Source organism: Tenrec ecaudatus, chromosome 1, assembly GCF_050624435.1.
Source record: "Tenrec ecaudatus isolate mTenEca1 chromosome 1, mTenEca1.hap1, whole genome shotgun sequence".
NCBI classification, from domain to species: domain Eukaryota; kingdom Metazoa; phylum Chordata; class Mammalia; order Afrosoricida; family Tenrecidae; genus Tenrec; species Tenrec ecaudatus.
Genome location: NC_134530.1, coordinates 307,313,840 through 307,338,774, shown reverse-complemented (window position 1 = coordinate 307,338,774; position 24,935 = coordinate 307,313,840). Strand labels below are relative to the sequence as shown.

At 39.1% G+C, this 24,935-nt stretch overlaps 2 protein-coding genes across 2 annotated transcripts; one reads left to right on the top strand and one right to left on the bottom strand.

Annotated features, from left to right (window-relative positions):
- The first annotated feature begins 6,748 nt into the window (after nt 1–6,748).
- Nucleotides 6,749–7,693, top strand: LOC142441261 (olfactory receptor 2H2-like). The gene has a single exon (XM_075543309.1). The coding sequence runs from the start codon at nt 6,749–6,751 to the stop codon at nt 7,691–7,693; it is 945 nt and encodes a 314-aa protein (XP_075399424.1).
- A 15,972-nt stretch (nt 7,694–23,665) lies between these two features.
- LOC142437540 (olfactory receptor 10A2-like) lies at nt 23,666–24,628 on the bottom strand. Its single transcript, XM_075540656.1, has one exon. It carries the CDS (start codon nt 24,626–24,628, stop codon nt 23,666–23,668), a length of 963 nt encoding a protein of 320 aa, XP_075396771.1.
- Nucleotides 24,629–24,935: the final 307 nt, after the last annotated feature.

The following is a 24,935-nucleotide window of genomic DNA, read 5'->3' as shown; positions in this document are numbered from 1 at the left end:
CCATACCCCCCTGTCCTCCTGCAACCCCATTTCACCTAGAAATTTGCAACACCGGAAGCACTGCCAGAAGCATTTTGGATCCGTTATACATTTGACTTATATGGTAGATATATAATCATTTGTCAACTGGAGGATTAAGAGTGTAGGGGTGGAGTCTACCTGGTCAATCAGATCATAGCTAATGAGGCTTCTGTGTGGGCATTGACATCTCCTGAGAATTTTGGGAAATACGGACTTCCTCCTTGGAGGTGGGAGACATTCTCTGACACACCCTGGGAGACATAGCAGCTGACAAGACACATGGACCCACGCTGATGCTGTCTTATGTGCAGAGAGCCATGCAGAGACCCTTGTCAGCTTTGAGATGTTTCCAAGGCCACTGAATCCAAAGACTTTCTACCCACTGGCCTATGATCTTCTACCTTCAGCGTCATTGCATGTGTTTTGTGAGTCTGAAGAGAACTTTATAGATGGTATCGAACATATGGGCTAATATGGGACATATGGACTTCATCTGGACTGGGCTGGGATTTTGTCTCAATGTTCAATTGCTCTTGTATATAAATCTCTTTCTTATACACACGTGTGTCCGTGGATTGGTTTCTCTTCTGTACCCAGCCTCACACAACTTACAGTTGATTTTTGGTCATTGCACATTCAGAAACCTTTACTAAATGGTTCAAGACCCTAGCATTCCATTAAGCAACCCCATATGCAACTGCAACCCACAGTTTGTAAGCTTTGCTTTAAATGACTAAGTAGAGTATTACAATAAAATATGCAAAGACCTGGAGTTAGAAAACCAAAAGAGAAGAGCACTTTCATCATTTCTCAAGCTGGAAGGACTAAAGAAAAACTGAAGTCAAGTTTTGATCTATTGAAGGATTCTATGGGAAAATACTGAACAAGGCAGGAAGCATCAAGGGAAGATGGAAGGACTACACAGAGTCACTGCACCAAGAAGAGCTAGTTGATATTCAATCATATTGATATTCAATCATATGATCAAGAACTAAAAAATGTTGCAGAAGAAAGCATAGGAAGGAAGAAGTCCAAGATGCAATGAAGGTGCTGGTTGATAAATAAGGCTCCAAGAATTGATGGGATAACAATTTCAAAAGTGATGCAATGCTAGAAATGTCCACTGATCAAAGTCAAGAAATACGAAAGACGGCTAATGGCCAGATGAGTTACAAGAGCTCATATCTGTGCTCTTGCCAAGAAAAGGTAATCCAGCAGATAATAGAAATTATCAGTCAATATTATTAATTTACATGTAATTAAAATTTTGTTGAAGAAAATTCAAAATCAGTATATAGACAAGGAAATTACAGAAAATTCATTCAGAAGAGATCATGGAAGGCAGCATGTTATTAACAATGTCAAATAGATCTCAGCTGAAAGCAAAATATACCAGAAACCTAGGTATTATTGACTATCCAAAAGACCATCAATTGTGTATATCGAAACAAATTATGGATAACATGGTTAAAAATAGAAATTTCCAGAACACTTTATTGTGTCCATATGAAACCTCTACATGGACAAAGAGGTACTTATTCAAATAAAGCAAGGGGATGATGTGCTTTTTAAAATCAGGAAAGCTGAATATCCGGGTGCTATCCTTTCACCATACTTATTCAACCTGTATAGGAGTCCAAGGGGAGTAGCTGTTGCACCCTGGGCTGCCAACCACAAGGTAAGCAGTTTGATACCACTACATGTTCCACAGGAGACACACAAGGCTTTCTAATCCCAGAAAGAGGCACAGTACTGGAAAGCCACAGGGGCCATACTACCCTGTCTTATCGGGTTGCTATGAGTTAATTGACTCGATGACAGTCACTTTATTCCATCTATCTGCTGAGCACATAATCTGAAAAGGTAGACTCTCGCAGGGGTTGACACACTGCTGCTCACAAAACCTCTCTAGCCCTTTCAGTATCTCTATATGGCTCTGAAGTAAAATTAAAAATGAAAATAAAGCTATCCTAGTTTCAGTTAAAGCGCATTATTGAGATAATGGTGATTTCATTTGTTTGTCAAAAAATACATTTATGATTCTCGAATGGTTTATAAAATTTTGTGATGGACAGGATTGGCTCTTCCATGGCAAGAAATTGGCGACCCCTAGACTGTAAGAAGCACGGGTTCCATCTCTGTTTCCTGTTCCCATTTCCCCTCCTTTCCTAATTTTCCCACCTCTGTCCTGGAGTAAATTCCATTCTTCTGATCTAAAGTGGTTGATTATTCTAATACATAATTACTCAGTTCTGGACCTGAAGGGAGGCCAAGGAGCACAATCTTGACCAGTCTCTAGCTCAGCAGTAAACCTTGTCTTCCTATAAAAGACCTACCTCTCCAATGTTTCTGAAAGCAAAGATGTTACCTTGAAAACTAAAGTGCTCCTGATCCAAGACCATGGGGTTTTGAATTGCCTCCTATGTATACATGCAAAAGTTGGAAAATGAATTCAAAAGACCCAATTGAATGCTATCTAAATCCAATTGGGAAAATAATTACCAGAGATCAGAAGAAACCTAGATGGTGCCCAGCAATGAACACTGACCTCTCAGACTGGGAGCCCAACAGAGGGTGCCTGAGTATGAGAAAAATGTGGAGCAAAAAATCAAAAAGACCATGATTACCTGTTGTAATACAAAACAGACTGGGAAAGGACAATAAATGCATCAGAGGCCATCTCGAGATCAGCACATCTTGAACATAAATAAATAAGTATCCTTCTTGGGACTCTAGCTGAGAGAAGAGGTTATAGAATAAAGAGTCTGAAAGAGTCTATTCCATCAATGTTTCTCAATGTTTATTGTCATGTACCCCAAGAGAAAACATTTTGGACAGACAACCTTATGTCTCAATAGAAATATCTTACATTCAAATTCTATGTCTGTATTCCTCTATAATTATTAATATTATTTGAGAGATACATTATCAGGGCTTCCAAAGAAATGTCCTTCCCATCTCCCCAACGGTTCATTGTACACAAAACATAGAAAGCACAGCATCTCCTTTGTAGAGTATTAAAGAAATCATTCTATATTCTAGAAGAAGGGAAATCAGTGTAGAACATACTTTTTGTGATATGATTTACTTTATACTCTTTCTGAAAACAGGTAATGAATTTGCAATTTTCGTCAGTCATAGTGTATATCCGAGTACCCTCCCCTCTCATTTGTTCTTTTTTCCCTGAGAACTACAGGCCAGCTCTTAAATCTTCATTAAGGGTGTTTTGGATTGTTCTATGCATAGGCTGACATGTGCATGCTTTCATGTGTACAGTACACAGAAATTTGACAAGAAGCTCTAAAGTAAAAATATTAAAAAATAAATCTATTAACAATCTATCAACAGTATTGAATATTTAAAAGCATGTGTGAAAGAAGGTGGGTGACTGTCATTCATTGGCTTTGCAAATCCCTCAGGAGTTGAGTTGAAGGGTATTCTCATTCCTGAAATTTCATCTGTTATGGGTCTATGTTGTTATGAACACATTTTTAGCAAAAATGCAGATGTGCGTGTACCTGCATATTTGTTTTTAGAAAATTATATTAAATTAATTGCCTTCCAGTAGAAGAAGAAGCACTATCCTCTGAGGTTGTTCTCTCTCTAGGGACCCATCTCCCTCCCCAGTTGAACAATGGGAAGTTTTTGGGCAAGGAGAGCTCCAGGGACATGTTTGAGTAAACAAGGTAAATACCATCTATCTAAAGGTGGTTTGATAAAAAGATGACAGGGCAGAGGGATGGACACGTTACCCTTACCAGTTCGCCAACAAAAGCACCAACATGTCCTAGACCTGGACCTTGTCCATCTTCCTGAAAGGTAGTCTTTCTTTTTTATGCAATGGGGGTCGGGGGCTGGAGGATAACATTTTTCTAATGGTCGTGGATGTCCAGCTCAGGTTACCTTTTGCTTTGATCAGAAGCTATTTTTACATATAACCCAGTATTTACTATATGCACATTTTCATGCTATGTTACATAAGCATCCATATCCTGATCTGGATGAGCAGGGTGTGAAACAGATAGATAAAAGTATCTGAATGGAATCTTCTTGGCAATAATGGTTCTTCATGGACAATATTGGTTCTTCTAAAATGATAATAAATGTAACAAAGAAATGTGACAATGTAAAGTTAGTGCAAAAATGAGGCACTTCACCCATTATCTTACTCCCAGTAGAAATCTGGTCCTCCAACAACACATTTTTCCCCCTTACTCTATAGTAAAGGGAATTCAGCATCAAAGTTAATCCTGGTATATTATCATTTTATTTTACTACCAAAATAATTGGTCAGTTCGACAAATGCAAATAATAGGACCCTTAATATTAATTCACTTTTGCTGTTGTAATTCTGTATGGAAAATTATTCTTTACTCAGAATACTTAATAGTTTCATTGTGGCAAAATTTCAAAATGCAATTTATTATTATTATATAATTGGCCAAGGAAACACACTACATATTCTCTTTTAAATCATCTGTGCAGTTATTTCCTGAGATCTATACTAATAACCTGGTGTTTTAGAGGTAAGATTTAGTGTATGTGTTCTAGTTAAGATATTTGAGGTGAAAGAAAGTTTTTCAAATAGCAATTTTAAAGCCCTCTACAATGTACTTTATGGAAGACCAGTGGGTTATATGAGTTGTATAAATTCAGGAACTAGAGGCAGGAACGCATCATAAAGCAGAAAAGCCATGAGCACCATAAAGGGAAATAACTTAAAAGGAGACTCTAGATTTGATTTTTCTCGAGAATAATATTTATACCCTCAGTAGACCAGTGACTCCAATAGAAAGATCACAGTAGTTTTGTTCCTTGTGTATGACTTTTATTTTTCAAAAAACTTTTATTGTGAATTGCATAAAGATTAACAGAGCGAATCCATTGTCCATCCGACAACTCCTACTCATTTTGTTTCATGACATTGATTGCAATCCCCCAACATAATATCACTTTTCTCACCTCTTCCTGTTTTCATTCCTTCGCTTTTCCTAGCTACGCTTGCCTTCTTTGTCCTTGAGCAAATCCTGTCTTTTTTCTCTAAGATGATTTAATTACTCTAAGGAGCATATTCTTCCCTAGCCTTATAGATCTCTCTACTGTTGTGAAGACAATTGAGCTAGAAGGATGGGTTAGTTCTTCCCAGGCCTGCAGGGTTGCTCAGACAAAATCTCATGGGTTTTACCAGTCTCTACCAGAACAGTAAACTGGTCCATTTTTTTAAATACAGAAAGATGTTGAAATTTTTATTGGGATTCCATGGACTATATGCATCACTTGGGTAGTAGAGGTAGTCCGAGACTTGTAGTATTTTCTAGTAACTCTGAATCATACTTAGGACCATCTTTTTTTTTTTTTGCCTCATGGTAAAGGAGCCCTGGTGGCATATGGATTACATGTTAGCCTTCTAACCACGTGATCAGCGGTTTGAAATCACCAGCTGTTCTGTGAATAAAGATGAGGTTTTCTACTCCCCCAAATTACACTCAGAAACCAACAGGGCCAACAACCTGTGCATTTTTATGCTTTGGAGTTTTACTCAAAATTCTTGTTCCACTCTCCCAAGGACCCTCTGCTGTGGTTCTTTTCAAGGGTGATCACTGGTAACCTGCTCTATTTCTGGTCTCGGATGGTGGAGACTGACGTTCATTCACCTTACTGGTCCTTTGAACTAATCATTCCCATGCATGTTTAAGTTTTCTCACTCTTCCTGGTTCTGGATGGGGAGAGACCAATGGCAGCGCCATAGCAGGCGGCTCGCAGCTTCAAAATCTCAATTCCTACTCACAGCGATTTCAAGGAAGTTTAAATCGAATGTGAACTTCCAGAGGAGTGAACCCATCTGTCTTGAACAACTACAACCGGAAGCTCAGTAGAAGTAGGGACTTTGAGAGAACTTGTCTCAAATACTTTGGACATATTATCCGGAGAGGTGGGGCCCTGGGGAAGGACATCATGCTTCACAGAGCATTAGAGAAAAAGAAAAGGCCTTGAATGAGATGGAGTGATGTGGGAGCTGCAACAATGGGCTGCAACGCAGACGCGATGGTGACGGTGACACAGGACGCAGCAGTGTTGCGTTGTGCTCCGTAGAAGGCTGGCATGAGAGCAAACTCCATGGCATCTAAGGACAAAAACAACCCTCCTAATTCTGCTTTCATAGTTATTTGCTGCGTAGGTAATACATAGCACTGCAGCATTGGCTGCACTGAGAGCAGTGAATAACATTATCATATCAAAGTTTCTGTTCAAATATTTCTAAATATTTTTAGTTTTACTCTCTGTCTCCAACTCGATAAAGTCTCACTCTCCGTCACATCCTGATCCTTTCAATTTGACAAGTATACCAGCGTAGCTGCAAATATAACTATCTTTTTCTTCCTTGATGTCTTCCACATTATATATGTATTTCAGGCAAATGTATTTCATTTTTAGTGAGTTTATGATAGATCACAAATTCCTTGTGGTGTTTTCTTTCAGTATTTATTATTTGTTTGAATTTTTCCTTGAAATTCACTTAGTGTTTCCATGACTTTCTGTATTAGTCTCTAAATAACAAATCAATCGATCAGACTTTTTTACATTAGTTTATTAATTATTTCTCTCCCAAATTTCCCATCTTCAAATGCTCACTTTTTTTCCCAGCCCCAGTGGTGATAGTATACTCTTTTCTCCCACAGGACTAAACTAGGATGGACCTAGAATGGTGACTCACGTTTGAGAAGCGATGAACGGGACAAATGTTAGCAACACAGTAGATTTCATCTTACTGGGCTTTTCTGACCAGCCCCAGTTGGAAATGGTTCTCCTCGTGGTCATCTCTATCCTATATATTCTCACCTTGTTCGGGAACACAGCCATCATACTGGTCTCACACTTGAACCCAAAACTCCACACCCCCATGTACTTCTTCCTCTCTAATCTCTCCTTCCTGGACCTGTGCTTCACCACCAGCATCGTTCCTCAGCTGCTTTGGAACCTCAAGGGCCCTGAGAAGACCATCAGCTACTCTGGCTGTGTGGTCCAGCTCTACATTGCTTTGGGGCTGGGCTCCACCGAGTGTGTCCTCCTGACTGTCATGGCCTATGACCGCTTCAATGCCATCTGCCGACCCCTGCACTATGGCGTGATCATGCATCCCAAGCTGTGTCGACAACTAGCAGCGGTGGCTTGGGTCAGTGGTTTCGCAGAGTCCACAGTGCAGACGGTCCTCGTTTTCCATTTGCCTCTCTGCGTCCCCTACAGAGTGGATGACTTTATGTGTGAGGAACCAGCCCTCATTAAAATCGCCTGTGCTGACACCACCTTCCTGGAAAATGAACTCTCCATTGCTATTGTCCTCTATGTGGTTATACCTCTGGGACTTATCTTGGTCTCCTACGGCTGCATTGTGAGGAGTGTGCTGAGGATCAATTCCGCAGAAGGCAGAAGGAAAGCCTTCGGGACCTGTGGCTCTCACTTGGTTGTCGTGGTCTTGTTCTTTGGAACCATCATTTCCGTCTACATACAACCTAAGAGCAGGTACACGCAGAACCACAGTAAATTCCTCACCCTCTTCTACACTGTAGTGACTCCCTCCCTTAATCCTCTGATCTACACCTTGAGGAACAAGGAGGTGAAGTGCTCCCTGAAAAGGCTGCTCACCAGTGACCCGAGTGGGGGACAAATGTGAAATATACTCATGCCTTTCCTGAAATGCGGGGAGCTTCTAGGAATCGCCTCAAAATGGTTCTTCTTTTAGTTTAGGTGCACAACTGCGTCACCTAAATAGATAAGGCAGTTGTGAAAATGTCCTTTTAATGATATCATGAATTTATCTGCTCTAAATCAGATAAGTAAGCCTTACCTTCCTTTCTGGAAATGTTTTGTCTCCTTATTGGATGCTCTGTAAATACTGTATGAAAAATAAATTGTTATTAGCCCACGCATGTTCTTTGTACGCTTTTATAAATCCGACAGTTATTACACTAATCCCATTGATGCTGAGTACATTTTGAGTCATGGTAACTCATATGTCAGTAGAGTCAGTAAAACTGAGCTGCATAAGGGCTTGTTTTGTTTTTGCTTTTTTTTTCTAGATTCTAATCTTTATAGAAGCAAATAGCCAAGACTTCTTCCATGCTGCTGCCGAGTGGTTTAGAAATATAAAATTTTCAGTTAGTGGTAGTGGGCAAAGCCTTTGCACTACCAACGACTTCTCTGATGACTGACAAGTGTCACAAATGAAAAAAAAAAGATTATGCCAAACTCAATGCTATCCCAATGTTCTACTCCATGGAGGTAGCGCTCAGATCACAGCTGCAGAAATCTGGGATACTGTGAGAATGCTCACTACTGCTTCCCTGATCCCACATCGAATAGTACTATAGTCAGTGGGTATTTTTCCGGTAGTTTAGGCGAAAGGGTGAATGTTCATCAGAAGTTGCACAGATATCTAATTGTTTGAATTCGATCCCACATAGATAGATCTTAAAGAGCACAGTGCTGAAGGCAGACATCCTTTGAAACTTAAACTAAACTATTGTTTGGCTTTAAGAAGACATTGATGAATATTTTTGGTTTGAAGTTTAATATTTGATTAGGATCTCAAGGCAATATTTCCATCCTAGCTCCAGAAAATCTGGCTTCCCTGAGAAATAGAAATTCTGATTTCTATTTTTTTTTTTTGAGCAGCAATGTCCTCCAAAATACGCCATCAAAGTTCCATAGTTATAGGCAATATCGAGCTGTAACAGTCTCGAGACTATGGAATCAATTGTTCATGAGGGCAATGAGTCACACATTTCATTTCTTCTTGCTATTTGTGACTCCACTTCTTCTGTTGCCTAGGCAAAGACAAACCACCTATTGTACCTTGGAAAGCCAATAACAATCTTTTAAGAACCATGGCAGTAAGCAATGAACAAGGTTGTGTTAAGCTAAATCACGCTATTAAGTCAATTACCATATGTTTACACCATCAAGAGGAACCTTTGCTTCTTTGCCATGAATCCTGCACCACCACCATCCCGCATATTTTTGCAAGCATTCCATTGTAATTTTTTCCACGTTTTTTTTAAAAAAGCATCCCAAATTCCACTGCCACCAAAGGGTTTCCAAATCATAGCATTCCTAATAGGGTTATGGAAGCAGATAGCCTCATCTTTCTCCTGAGAAGTGACAGGTGGGTTTGAACCACGAACCTTGGCATCGGTCATCCAAAGTTTAGCCAGCAATGTCCCAAGGACCAAAAAATTAACCTGGCAGATAGGAAAATACCTCACAGGGGGTGGAGCACAGTTAGCAAGCAAACATAGCAGGTGGGCTTGTGTGATTTGCGCAAAACATGATTGTCAATCTCCACCCCAAGGAGCCAAATCCCATGAGATTTTTTGTGTGTGCATAAGTAATTTCAGTAACTACCCTCCCTATTTTTAGCCAATATTATAAATATATTGATCACTGAACTTTCACTGATTCAACATTTGACAGTTGTACAATTGATTGAAAGTAGTTATAGGAATCATTTGTACAACTCTACCTTTAACCAATCCAGTTTTCCCATTTCTCTAAACTAGCACTCGGTGCTCCTTGAGAAAGAACGCTCTTCCCCCAGCTCCTCCTGCCCCTATTAAAGTTATATATAATTTGACCACTATATATTTTGTATACAAATGTGGTCATACATTCTTTGTCCTTTTGTGGTCGCTTTAGTCCACTCCGTGTATTATTTATCTTTGCCTTCCTAGTGGGAGTTAACTAGGTACACACAAAAAAGTCAGCTTCCATTCAACAAGCCCTGCACGTGCTGTTTGATGCCGGTGATTGCAATTCTGGCATCGAAACATCAGCATCCCACTCCGCCCTGTGTACTCTTTCCACCTTTCCTTCTTTCTTCTTTCCACGCCTTCTGACCTTTTTCCCTGGGCGAATGCTGCCCCTTTGATCTCAAACAGTTGATTGTTCCAAGTAGTGTAAACCTCTCAAATATTACCGTTCATCTTATAGACCTGTTGAATATGAAGCCACTTTGCAGTGTTCAGGCCTGAAGGATGATTAAAAGGCCATATTTTTAGTCGTGCCACCAATCTCTATCCAATCAGCAAGTCAGAGTTTTTTCAGTTTGTGTGAATTTTAATTTTGTAGCATAATTTTCTCCCACACAAACCTTCTAATGTGATCTCTTTCAGAGCAGTGAGTAATGGTAGCCAGGCACCATCTAGCTTTTCTGAATAAGACATCTGAGATAAGAAGTTCAAGTTCATATGATCCATTAGTCCTATGGAAAAATGAGTTTTATGCATCTTTGATTTTCTTCACTGCTTCTTCCCTGCAAAAGGAGAAAGATCCGTAGTTACACCTTAGATGGCAATGCACAGGCTTGAAATGGTATTTCAGTGCAGTTTTGATATGAATCTCTCTAAGGGCTATGAGTGAAATGTCTATTTAAATCCTTTGCCTAGTTTAAGATTGCTGTCTTTTGTTGTTAAGTTTCCAGAGGGTGTGTGTGTGTGTGTTACATTTTTAACATATATATGGTTTACAGTAATATTCTGCCAGTTGTTAGTTTGTCTTTTCATATTTTTGTTAGTCTTTTGATGAACAAAACTTTTTAAATTTTTATGAAGTCTTATTCAGTTAGTCTGCTTTTTGCTGTTTGCGTTTTTGTTATTATAGTAGGGAATCTGGTGTTAAATGCTCAACAGACTTGCTTCTGCTGTTTCTTCTATAGAAATTGTTATTTGGATTTTCACATTTAAGGTATCCAATCCATATATATTATGTGAGGCAAGTGTTCTTTTCTTTTTATGTATATGGATATCCAATTTTGCCAATATGAATTATTGAAAATACTCATCTATTCTCCATCAAATATACTTAGCACTCATGTCATCAGTAAGTTAAATTTGAATATGTGTATTTTTTCATGAATCTCAATTTTGTGTGGTCTATATGTTTGTTGTTACACATCGTTGTCTGATGTGTTTTCTGATCAGGAAGTGTGGGTCCTCTTAGTTTGTTTTGTTTTTCTTTCAACACTGCTTTAGCTTATGGATCCCTTGCCATTCTGTATAAAATCAAATATACATTTTTTTCAGTTTTTTTTAAAGAAAACTATTGGAAATTTAATTAGGATCGCATTTAATCTATAGGTTTCTTGAGTAGCATTTGTTAATATTTTAACAAAATTAAATCTTCCAATCCATTAACATCTTTCCATTTACTTTTCTTTCATCTTTTTAGCAGTGTTTTGTACTTTTTATTGTATATGTCTTTCATATAAATAAATTTATTCCTAGGCATTTTATTCTCATATACTCTTGTAAGTGGATTCAATCCCCTATTATTTCTTAAAATTTCTTGTTGCTGATATACAGAAACCAACTAATTTATGTGATTCATAACCCTCCAACTTTGCTCAATTTTTCTATTAGCCTTAGAAACTTTTTTCTTTTGGGGGGGCAGATCCTTTTGGATTTTCTATGTATAAAATTATGTAATCCAAAAATAGATATATTTTCTTTTTTGCACAATATCTATGTGTATTATTTATTTTCTTTTCTTTATTGGTCTGGGTAGGATATGAAATATAATATCAAAGGTACTGATATCAAGCCTCTTTATCATTTCATCTTCAAGGGAGAAAGTTCTCAATCTTTCTTCATTAAGATTAATATTGGTTGTTGGCTTTTCAGGTGTGCCTAGAATAATATTGAGTAACTTTCCTTCCGTGTAAGCTTTTTGAGGATTTTGATGAAAAGGATGTCATTGTTATTGGGCCCTGTCAAGCCAGTTCTGTCTCATGGAGATGCTACATACAACAGAAGAAAATGCTGACTAATTCAACAACAGCCTAACAATAGTTATGTTTAAATCCATTGTTGCAACTATTGAGTCAATTCATTTTATTGAGGGTCTTCATCTTTTCTATGGTCTACCTGGCCAATATTCTTCACCAATAGTGTAATACAAATGTATTAATATGTCTATGGTCTTGAGTTTATCAAATGCCTTTTATGTGTCCATGTAAACAGCCATGTTCTTTTCCTTTGTTCTATCCATGTGGTGTATTGTATTGAATGATTTTTCTAATGTTACACTACCTTTGCGCTCCTGTAACACTTTACAACTGGTCATGGTGTATGATTCTTTTTTTAAAATCATTTTATTAGGGACTCATACAACTCTTATCACAATCATACAACTCTTATCACAATACCATAGTGTCAAGCACTTTTGTACATTTGTTGCCATTATCATTCTCAAAACATTTGCTTTCTACTTGAGCCCTTGATATCAGCTCCTCATTTTTTCTCCTCCCTTGCCACTCACCCCTCCCTCATGAACCCTTGATAATTTATAAATTGTTATTATTTTGTCATCTCCTACACTGTCTGACGTCTCCCTTCACTCACTTTTTTGTTGTTCGTCCCCCAGGGAGGAGGTTATATGTAAATCCTTGTAATCGGTTCCTCTTTCTACCCCAACCTTCCCTCCACCCTCCCGGTATTGCCACTCTCACCACTGGTCCTTAAGTAGTCATCTGTCCTGGATTCCCTGTGTTTCCAGTTCCTATCTGCACCAGTGTACATCCTCTGATCTAGGCAGATTTGGAAGGTAGAACTGGGACCATGAGAGTGGGAGGGGAGGGATCATTTAAGAACTAGAGGAAAGTTGTATTGCTACCCTGCACCCTGACTGGCTTGCCTCCTCCACCTGACCCTTCTGTAAGGAGGTGTCCAGTTGCCTACAGGTGGGCTTTGGGTCTCCACTCTGCACTTACCTTCATTTATAATGATGTGATTTTTTTTGTCCTTTGATGCCTGATACCTGATCCCCTCGACACCTCATGATCACACAGGCAGGTGTGCTTCTTCTATGTGGGCTTTGTTACTTCTTAGCTAGACGGCCATGTGTTTATCTTCAAGACTTTAAGACCCCAGACGCTATATCTTTTGATAGCCGGGCACCATCAGCTTTCTTCACCACATTTGCTTATGCACACATTTCTCTTCAGCGATCCTCTTGGGAAAGTGCATCATGGAATGCCAGTTTAATAGAACAAAGTGTTCTTGAGTTGAGTAAGTAGTTCTTTTAATGTACTATTGGGTTATGTTCATTCTGTTCATTTGCTTATGTTATAGCTGGTTCTATCTATATTGATAAGTGATGTTGGGCTGCGATTTCCTTTTCTTTGGATGTATTTTTCTGGTTTTGTAATACATTTTCCTCATAGAATGAACTGGGGAATATTGGTTCCTTCTCAATCTTTTAGAAGAGTTCAAGTGGGATTAAAAACACGCTACCCTTGAGTCCATTCTGACTCATAGGACAGAGTAGAATTTCCTTCTGTGTGGTTCTTGGACTGTAAATCTTTATGAAAGCAGAAAGCTTCATCTTTCTCTCTGAGTGACTGGTGGTTTCAAACTGCTGACTTTGCAGTGAGCAGCTGAATGAGTAACCTGATGGAAAAAGAAAGCAGTCAAAACTTGAGTATCAAGTAACAAGCTTTGTCGAGAAGCACAATCTGCCAGGCTTCTCCAGAATGGAGGGAGAGCAGAGAAGAGGAGAAAATGAAGAAGCTCCAACATGAGGGTGGCATGGATAGATCAACCCTCAGGGGTGTGTCTGATGACAAGGGTTAGGAGAGAACCGTGTATTGTCCTGATTGGAGTGTTTGAATGAGGCAGGGGTGATGTAGCCTCTGACACACATGGAGGTCTTGTGGGAAGGTTTGGGGGTGGAGGGTGTCTGAATTAGTTAAAGTTTATTGTACCAACCTGACCAATAAACACATGTTGGGTTAATTGAAGGGCGGAGAGATAAATGGCTCGGTGAGCCTCTCCTTTCTAGTTCTCGTGTCTCTTGCTTTGTGATGGTCGGACCAGGGTGCAGCTGCCTTAGCCAGTTCCTTGCATCATCTTGCAAGGGTCACTTCCTGTAAGACATCCCCAAGGAGAACCCAAATGGACCTACCCCGATGCAGCCCTGGGTGCTGAAGTAGTCGTGTGGAGACAGACGCCTTCCAGCAATTAGATGCTTACACATTCACCGATTTGGCTTTCCTCCTGCTATGATGTCATTGTGTGTGTTTTGTGAGATGGAGGAGGGCTTTGTGGATTGGTGTTGGACATATGGGTTAATGTTGGACTTGTGGGCTTGAGTAGCACTGGGTAGGGATGTTTTCTTGATGTGCACTTAACCTTGATATAAAACTCTCTCTTATACATAAGTCTATGTGAATTTGTTTCCCTAACGTACCCAGACTAACACAGTGTCTGTGAGCAAGAAACATGGGAGGGAAAGTTTGTAATGGCCAGGTGCTGCCCCACACTCAGCTGGACCTATAATTCCAACCTTTTGAAACTAGGTAAAAGGGCCACAGCTCTCATCTGTAACTGCTTCTTACTGAACAGGGCAGCAAGAGGTTTATAGTTGTTCTATCTAGGCATGGTCCTGTGAGTGCTTTAGGGGATGGAAAGCCAGCTGCATACCACTCCATGTAGGTTCGATTTATGAAGGCATGTATGCTTTCCTATTAAAAGTTTGAAGACAGGGACATAGACAATGCCAGGACCTCAGAAGTACACATGGGAAACTGAGAAGTCGTAGGAGCCATGTGACTTGTGTTAGTCTGGGTAGGCTAGAGAAACAAGTCATAGACACTCATATGTGTATAAGAAAGAGCTTTATATATAAGAGCAGTTGAATATTGAGAAAGCATCCTATCCCAGTCCAGATCAAGTTCATAAGTCCTATATCAGTCCATATGTCTGATAACAATATATAAAATCCTCCTCAGACTCAGGAAACACATGCAATGACGCGGAATGCAGGAAGATCACAGGCCAGCGGGTGGAAGGTCTTGTGGATTCAGTGGTGGTGTAAGCATCTCTGCACTGGCAGGGGTCTCCATGTGGCTCTTTCGGCTCCAGAACTCTAGAGTAGCTCCATTTGTCTTGTCAACAGCGAGTTATTTATCTCCTAGTATCTCCAAATAAGGTCATGAAGCTGTGACCTGAATGACAGGCCAAACTCCACCCTTTCACTCTTAAATCTCAAATTGACAACAGGTTATGTAACTACCACAGGGCTCAAGAGTTTAAATTAGTTTTTAATGTCCTCTCTTCTTAAAAACTCATTATTTTCAGGTATTGTAAATCAAGGTTAATAAAGTCCACTTTTCTTAAACCTTCTATATTGTACTACATACCCTCAAGGTTACCTTTACTGTCCTTCACATTCTGGTACAAGCAGCCATTCTATTTTAAGTCAAAACTACTTTCTTTTCCCGTCTTAAAAAAAAAAATCCAAAAACCCTATTACCATTAAGCATTCCCTCTTGCCTTTTAGCTTGACAAATCTTTCTACTAGTTGATGCGCAATTTGACTTCTTGGTGTTTGTGATTTTTGTAGCTAACATAGTGTGCCGTCCTGTCTGTTTGGCACATTTCTTTAATCAAGGACGGAGATGCTGAAGGAGGCTAAGCCACACATTGATGTAAGGGAATTGATCAGGATATCCAAATGAATGCAATACGATCTTGGGACCTTTTATTGTTAAATAAGACAGGTGGTGCGAGGTAGTACTGATGAAGAACACAGCTTTCCCCCAGATCCTGGATGCTTCCTCCCCACAAATACCATGATCCGAATTCTACCTTGCAGGACTGGATAGGGCAGAGGTTGTACACTGGTACATATGAGGGCTGGAGGCACAGGGAATCCAGGGTGGATGATACCTTCAGGACCAAGGGCGTGAGGGACGATGCTGGGAGAGTGGAGGGTGAGTGGGTTGGAAATGGGGAACTGATTACAAGGATCCACATGTGACCTCCTCCCTGGGAGATGGACGGCAGAGAAGTGGGGAAAGGAGACTCCGGATAGGGCAAGATATGACAAAATAACAATGTATAAATTACCAAGGGCACATGAGGGAGGGGGGAGTGGAGAAGGAGGGGAAAAAAAAGAGGGCCTGATGCAAAGGGCTTAAGTGGAGAGCAAATGCTTTGAGAATGATTGGGGCAGGGAATGTGCGGATGTGCTTTATACAATTGATGTATGTATATGTATGGATTGTGATAAGAGTTGCATGAGCCCCTAATAAAATGTAAAAAAAGAAAAGAAAAAAAAGAAAATGATTAGGGCAAAGAATGTACAGATGTGCTTTATACAATTGATGTATGTATATGTATGGATTGTGATAAGCGTTGTATGAGCCCCTAATAAAATGTTTAAAAAAATAATAAGATAGGTGGTAAATTAAGGGAATTGGGGGAGGGGGTGTTGGGATACTAGATTTATTTTGGATGCCAATGGAGGCAGAAGGAGTGTTTGATGTGTCTTGTAAGAGAATCAGCAAGTTTGGAACCCAGGAGGCCCCTGGTAAATGAAAAGTTACCACTGTTTTGAATTTAGTAAGATCTTTGCCCAGTAGTGGGATAGGGCATTTTGGTATGACTAGAAAATGGTGTGAGAATTGTATACTATAAAGGCTACATACAAGTGGTTGTGTAATGAGGGATTGTTATCCTCTACCTGAGACTCCTACAGTAGTAGTGAGGGCTAAAAAAGTTTGTCCTGAATGTTCAGGTACTGTAGAATAAGTGGTGACCCCATGTCTAAAAGGAAAGAACTAGGCTTATCTAAGAGATGATGTTAGGTAAGATGGGTGATTTCTGTATGGGTCGTCAACCCTGGCCATCATCATTCCTCTGTTACCAAGCCTAGAAACTCTGACAATGAAGTGTCTTGAGCTGGTTGCTCTGGATGTGTTATGGGCAGTTAACTCCCCAGAGCCCTCATTGTCTGCAGTGTGGTCAAGGCTTCAGCAGAGGGAGGATGGGGAATTTGTGTGCTCATCCCCCGCCCCTCCCCATTCCCCAACCCTGGTCTGAAAACATTTCAAGCAGGGTCAAGGTGGCTTAACCACTTGTGGGCCAGCATTTACAAGTTTTGATTCACCTATTTTACCCTGAAGTGCATTAGCCAGCATCTGGTGTTTAGCTTTTCTCTTTCTAAGTTCTCTAATTTTTCCTGTTCCTCCCTGTTATTGAAAACCTTAAGGGATTGTGATAAGAATTGTATGAGCCCTCAATAAAATGATTTTTTAAATTTTTTTTCAAAGAAAAGAAAACCTTTAGGGCCACATTGTGGAGATCTCGTTGTGGAGCCTGGGGATATTCTTCTAACTTTTAAAGTGTTTTTTTTTTTTTTTAATGTCAGGATTTGACTGTGAGATGAAGTTTGAATGAAGTAAGGTGGCACCAGCTGGTGTTGATGAATCAACCCTGGTGAACTTAAGAAAAAAACCTGAAAGGCAAGCTAAAACCTAGGTAGGATCTTCTTTCAGCTCTTGGAGGATTTCTCTAATTTTTTCATAATTGACTGCTTTATTAGCTGCCTTTGCATGCCCTCAGTGAGATGTATATCCATGTCACCTCAGAGAGTGTGATCCCAATGTCCTAGCCCATAATTCCACTTAGGGTCTCATCGGGAACCTCATGAGAGCCCACAGGTCTATGCTGGTCCTAGGCATGACTTTCCTCAACTCTGATGAGTCACTACCCAGATGATCTCCCTGTCTTTGGGGTATAAAGTGGTTGTAAGAATTACATAGATGTCATTCCAGGTAAGATTGTATGACTGAGTGAGATATTTAAACTCATATTTAATATAGGTTTCCAGATCAGACGGACAAGCTCCCAGTTGCTTTTGCAGAGTAGATAAGGAGAAGAGAAAGATGGAAGAGACTGAGAAGGGGGATGGGTGGCAGCCACGGCTTTAGGGGGAGGTGCATGGTTGGAAGGAGCAAAGGGATATAATTGTCTGGGAGAGCCGACTTTTCCCGAGCCAGCAGGAATTGGGTGGTGGGAAAAATTAGACATAAAAATGGGTGAGAGCGAAGAAGAAAGAAAGATTGCACATAGGAAACCTCTAGGAATTTGCCATTAAGCTGACAAAAGTTATCCAGGTCCAGAGGACTTTTAAATCAAGAGGGCTATTTTGTGGCCACTTCGAATCATTGTCTAATTTGTACTGAGTCCAGATCTTATGGCAAAGAAAAACTAGACGGTTTTGCTTAATGACTGGATCTAATCCCAGCAATTTTAGATTTATGATTAGGCAACTCAGAGGCGAACTGTGGGGTGTCTTGGATTGATTGCTTCACATGGTGGAAAGGTGAGTAAAACTTGAGTTGCTTAGAAGTTTAATAGATTCATGGAGCATCCTCAGAAACTTATTTAGACTTCCAATCCCATAAACAGGAGTAGCGAGTGTGGTAAACCAGTAGGGTGACCCCTCGATGAAACCTGTGTGCCAGGGGCTTAGAGTATCTCCAATCTGGTACCAGGTTTTTTCAAGATGGACCTTAAATGGCCATAGACATGGGTGGAGAACACGAGGTGTGTGAATGCAGGGTCTATAACGGCGAATAGAGAAGTTTCCTATAAGATACCTGCTCCAGCAAGCTCAGGAAGGAAGTCCAGGAAGGCAATCAGTCAAGAGTGTCTTTAGAGTTCCAGTGCTGCTCACCTCCTAGTTTCAGCACCAAGTGATGAAGAAAACAGCAGCAGATACAGGATCATCAAGTAGTGCTTTATTGGGAAGCACAGCCAGCCAGGTTTCTCTAGACTAGAGAGAGAGCAGAGAAGTGGAGTAAATGGAGAAGCTCTGACATGAGGGAGGTGTGAATAGGTAATCCCTGGGGGTGGAGTCTGGTGCCAAAGGTTGGGAGAGCACTGTCTATTGTCCTGATTGGAGAGTTTGAAGGAGGTGGGTGGAATTTGTCCTCTGACACTCACAGGAGTTCTTGGCAGTGTGTGGGAAGGTGTTGGAGTGGAGAGTGTCTGTGAGCAAGTTACGTGGGAGGGAAACACTTGTAATGGCCAGGTGCTGGCCCACACTCAGCTGGGCCTACCTTAACTCACTGTGCCACCCAAATAAATTATTCTTTTGATGTTTGATAATTTCCCCTGTGAAGCCACGTGAGCCAGAATTGTTGTTGTTGTTGTTGGCTTTAATGACTGATTGAGTCTCTTCAGGTGTTACAGGCTGAACATTTGGTAGGCTGTTTCCATTTCCAAATTCATCTATTTTGTCTGGTGTGTTGCTAAACAGTTGTTTAGTCTACTCGGTCATGATTCTCTTTACTTGAATCGAGCCAATGGTAAAGTCTTCTTTTCAATTCTTTTCATTTGCATCTTTTTATATTTTTCTCTTGTCAATATACTTAAAGGTTGTGTTTTGTTTTATTTTCCCCCAAAGAACCAACATCTGTTAAAATGTGTTTTTTATACCCTCCACAATGCTTCTCTTTTTTATTTCATTTCTTTTTATTGTTTTTCTGTTTTCAGTTTCATTTATGGCTGCTCTGATATTTCTTATTTCCTGTGTTATAGTAGATTTCAATTTAGTTTGCTTTTCTCTTTCTGGTCCCTTAAATTGTGGAGTTAGACTGTTAATTTGGAGTGATCTTTTTTTCCCACGTAGGCATTGACGGCTATAGGTTTCCTACAAGCCCAGCCTTCTTTGCATTCTGTAAATTTTGGTATATTGTGTTTTCTTTCCCATTTGACTCTTAAAAAAATGTGTTTTCTCTTTTGGTATCTTCCTTGACTTACTCGTTTTTTTAAATGTGCTGTTTAATTTTTTATGTTTTGCTTTTTATAGCAATGGTTTTGTGTTTGTTTTTCTGTTGAGTATTTTTAGTTTCACACCTTTGTGGTCAGAGAAAGCACTTTCTTTGCATGATTTCAGTCTTCGTTTTTGGTTTTTTTTTTACACTTTCTTTTTTAGTTATTGTGCAGTCTATCTTGTTGAATGGTTCATATGCATGGGGTCTTCACAAATCAACATTTTTTAAAAGGGCTCATCAGTTGTTTTATAGAACATCTCTTAATTTGGCCTTGTTTGTCTAGTGTTTTCTCATTATAAGTTTGAGATTATACATTTTCTTGTCAGAATACCACAGAAGTGATGTTCTGTTCTTTTCCGTTCATCATAACGCAGGGATATATGGCATCGATGTTCTACCAGAATCACTTGGTTAAGGTTTCTTAAGTGTTTCAAATGCTTACTACTGAGTAATTAACAAATAGCCGGGACCAGTTACCTAGTAACTGTGAAATAAATGGTAGCCATCATTACCCCAGTTGGTGTTATACTTGATGTTGAGACAATTGCACACCCAAGGCAGTGTTATATCAAATAGCATAGATTATGAGGATCAAACTTACCAAATCCATGTTTAACTACAGACAATAATTCAAGAATATTTAATACAGAAAATATTGAGGGTACGTTAATACGTGGTCATGGAGATACTGTGTTTCCCCGAAAGTAAGACAACCCCCAAAAATAAGACCTACTTACAGTTTTACCTCTTCCTGAAATCCCTCGATAATAAGACCTCCCAGAACATACGGCCTCCCCAATAATAAGGCTCCCGAAGCTACTGTAACTCTCTACTTTGGACAGTAGCAGCGGACACTGCCACACAGCTCACTGTTGGTGGTGGCACAGCCGGAGCAGACAGGAAGTATGAGTAAATGTTCCATAGATTATGAGTAAATGTACCAGAGATTATTGTACATGGAAATAATGGTTCTAACAAGAAATTATTGATAGTGTAGGATTCACAGTTTTTCTAGTTATGCTGGTTTGTAATGACAACTACTACCATACTGTATACAGGTAATAAATTTCCTTTTTTTGTTATTCAACAATAATTGTGTACCATATTCTTCTTAAGAGAAAAATAAGATATCCCCTGAAAACAAGACCTCGCTCATTTTGGGTATATAAAACTTTAAGCATTAAAATGCTCCAAAATGTGAATTTTTGGTGCTTTTGTTGTTCAACTATTTTCAAAACAGCATATGCGTCAGTAACACAATCTGTTATGGAAATCTACTATAAAAAAGAAAGTGATTAAAATAAAAAATAAATTTAACATTTCCAATGACTATTATTTGGTTGTACAAGTGTATTCCCATCCAAGCCCACTGCTACTGAGTCATTCCTGAGCTCCAGTGACCCTGTAGGAAAGAAAAGGACTGGCCCAGGGGGTTTGCAAGACTGTAAATCATGAGGGAAGCAAACTGCCATATCTTTCTCTCATGGAGCAGCTGGTGGACTTGAACCACTACACTTTTAAACATCCTGTACAAATATAAGTGAGTTAAGATGAAATCTTTAAACTTTAGGCATTTTACATATTTCCTATTAAAATATATGTTATATTACTTTTAGGGGAAAATGTCCATAATTAAATATTTTGCTATTTATATCACACAAAAACCACATGTTCATTGAAGAAACATAAAGAGCAGAATTAAGAAAATAGTCACTGATAAAATAATTGCTGAGAAAAAACTAGTTAATGCTCCAGTTTGATCCTTTCAATGTTATTTGTAAACTTCTTATAAAAATAAAACTGATGCATACTCTACAAATTATTTTGAAACCCTTTTTACACTTGATGAATTATTTACATTTTCTAGACTAATAAACATAATTAAATATAATTTCTAATGTTTGTAACTATATTTTATTACCCATAACTGTATTATACTGATGCAACTGTATTATATTTCTATAACTGCATTTTATTTTTGTAACTATTTTATTGCTGTAACTCTGCCTTTAGCTTTATTTTATTGCCCATAACTGTATTGCCATAACTGCCCATAACTGTACTGCTGCAACTCTATTATATTTCTATAACAGTATTTTATTTCCATAACTGTATTTTATTGCTGTAACTCTTTTATATTGACTGAAACTATATAATACTGTCCGTATTATATTGCCTGTAACAGTATTACAATTGTTCAGCTGTTAGTTTCACGTGTGTAAATTGTTTCCATTATTAATACTGTGCACACTGCTTTGATATGGTACAAATATAAGTGAATTAAATTTAAATCTTTACATTTTGTGTATTTTATAAATTTTCTGACATTTATATTTGCTATTTATCATATTTTTATTATAATTGAGGGAAATTGTCAAAATTAGATATTTTATTATTTGTATAATATATAAACGATATGTTTATTGAAGAAACATTAGCACAGAAGTAAGAAAGAAATCACTGATAACATGACTGTCTACATTTAATGTTAACTACAGTTAACATTTCGCCCTGATACTTCCAAAATCATAAAAAAATTGTTATAACAAATTATTTTATAACTTTCCTTGATATTTAATAATTCATGACTCTTTAGCTTAATAAACATAAATTATCATCTCTAATGCCATATATATAATTCCTGCATATCACTATACCATAATTATTAATTATTAATTAATCAGTTATTTCTGCATGTTTAAGTTGTTTCCTTTGTTAACACTGTACATTTATGTAAACAGAACTAAAAGGTCTTATTGGAAAAGTTGTAGGAAAGTAGAGCCATTAAGCAAACACATGTGTTGGGTCATTGGTGAGCAACACTACTATTGCCTGATAGAAGTATTCTCACGAGAATTATCAAAATCTGAGGGAAGATTGATTTGCATTCTTTTGACAACCTTAAGTGAAGTCATGGTGACCCTCATAGTATGTCAGTCACTCTTTGTCACATAACAGCTATTGTGTGTGTGGTTAATAATCCCACTGAGTACCAGATGTTCACGTCCAAGGCGATGTCTATAGGAACCTCAACAGTTGCCATCATGTCAATTCCATTTGAGGGCAATGCCGTGTTTGTCAGAGTAAAACTAGGTTCCATAGTTTTGATGGCTAGTTTTCATAAAGTAGACCTTTTTCCTGAGGGAAGAAGGAGCGCATACAAACCTCCAACTATTCATTTAGAGACTATAAATATGTTAACCACTTTAAGCCCACAGACATTCCTTTTAGGAACCTGGGGCTACCTGTAACCATATTCATCTCTCTTAATAGCAACTCTTTTAATAATATACAAACATATTGGGTTGCATTCATTTGTATATATGTAACATTGTGAAATTACATAGAAATGAAGAAAATTAATTATGTAACCATTTTAGCTTCATGAATGTTTAAATATTAATATTATTTATTTTTCCTTTAAAACGTTTCATCATAAAAGCTCTTGATTATTTCTTCCCATTTTTCCCTTAATATTCTGTAACAAGTACCTTTGGAAAATGTTTAGGTATTTTTATGATTTTCATAATCACAAAAAAGACACCTTTGGTTCTATATCATGTACCAATAACTAAAGTTGAAAAAAATAATAAAACGTTTTTATTTAAGAAGCCAATTTCCTGAAATTATGAGGGAATTAAGTGTCACGTGGGACAGAAAACCTGCCCTCTTGTGACCAGGACAGAAGTCAGGGCGTCTCTTAGGGATGAGAAAATACCTTACACTCTGCAGTGAGAATCTGTCAGCCTCCTGAGATAAAATCTGACAATTAAATAATCTGAACCTGGACAAAAATATTTCAGAAAAGTGGTCTAATGTTGCACTCATATTTAGAACTTTTCCAAATCCTACCTTTTTTAACAATCAGAACTTCACTCCTGAGTATGAGATGCCTCCAATATTGTGGTTGTTATTATTACAAGAAGCTCCTTACAAGTCAGTAGAAGAGTGCGCAGTGTTTGGTTAGTCCATTTGTTTACTCTTGGGCGGTGCCCACCCTTTCCATGCTCCATGGACCCCACATACCTATCCATTCGTCAAAACTCTTCTCTTGCCCAGAGTTCTCCGGAGGGCAGCTTTGACTTCCTTGTTCCGTAAACTATAGATGATGGGATTGAGCATGGATGTCACCACTGTATAAAAAAGGGCGAGGAGTTTGTCAATTGATGGTGAATGGCTGGCCTTGGGCCTTAAGTAGGTGACAGACCCTGAGCCATAGAATAGAGTTACTACCAGCAAGTGGGAAGAACAGGTGGAGAGAGCTTTATGGCGGCCTTCAGGTGAGGGCATGACCAGCACAGCAGCTAGAATTCTGACGTAAGAAGCAATGATCAATAAAAATGGGCTGGAAATGCAAAGAACAGCCACAACAAAGACCGCAGCCTCGTTGTGGGATGTATCCCCGCAAGCGAGTGCCAAGATGGGGGGGAGGTCACAGAAGAAGTGGTCTATCTCACAGGGTCCACAGAAGTCCAAGGAGAAAATGTAGTTGGTCTGCCCCAGACCAACCATGCATCCCACCCCCCAAGAAACCAGCGCCAAGTGTGCACACACTGCACGGCTCATTCGTGTTCCATAGTGGAGGGGGGAGCAAATGGCCATGTAGCGGTCGTAAGCCATGGCTGCCAAAAGGGAGCATTCACTAATAGCAAAGAACGTGAAGAAAAACATCTGTGTAGCACAACCCTCTCGAGAGATGCCTCGGGCTTCGCTCACAAGACTCTGCAGCATCTTGGGGATGACCGAGCAAGTATAGCCCATCTCCAGGAAAGACAAGTTGGCTAAGAAGAAGTACATGGGTGTGTGGAGGACGGGGTTGGTGCAGATGGCGAGGGCGATGAGAGCATTTCCTGTCAGTGACGCGAAGAACATGAGGAGGATGAGGGCAAACAGGAGGAAACAGTGCTCGGTGACCTCGGAGAATCTGACAAAGGCAAAGTGTCTGACCGATAGGCCATTTTCCTGCCACAGGGAACAATTGAGGTTCATGACCTGGGAAGAGAAAGGCAGAGTCAACAACAGATTCCTTCAGAGGAAGGAAGGAGGTTGTTATAGGATTTCTAAAAAAAATACTCTGAGAAATCAGAAAGTAATTAGATCCACAATTCTTTCTCTGTGATTTTAAATTCTAAAATTCTGGCATTAGCCTCATCTTCATATATTTTCAAACCCAATCCTCATTATCTCACGGGTTCTGCTGTAGCCTTCTTTCAATCGCATGATCATAATTTCCCAATAAACACTCTCTGCTCTTTCGGTAGACGCATTATGTTTCACATCATGGTATTTGAAATGT

Bases quoted from the DNA above. Each gene is read 5' to 3' on its own strand.
- LOC142441261 (XM_075543309.1), top strand. From the start codon at position 6,749: ATGAACGGGACAAATGTTAGCAACACAGTAGATTTCATCTTACTGGGC.
- LOC142437540 (XM_075540656.1), bottom strand. From the start codon at position 24,628: ATGAACCTCAATTGTTCCCTGTGGCAGGAAAATGGCCTATCGGTCAGA.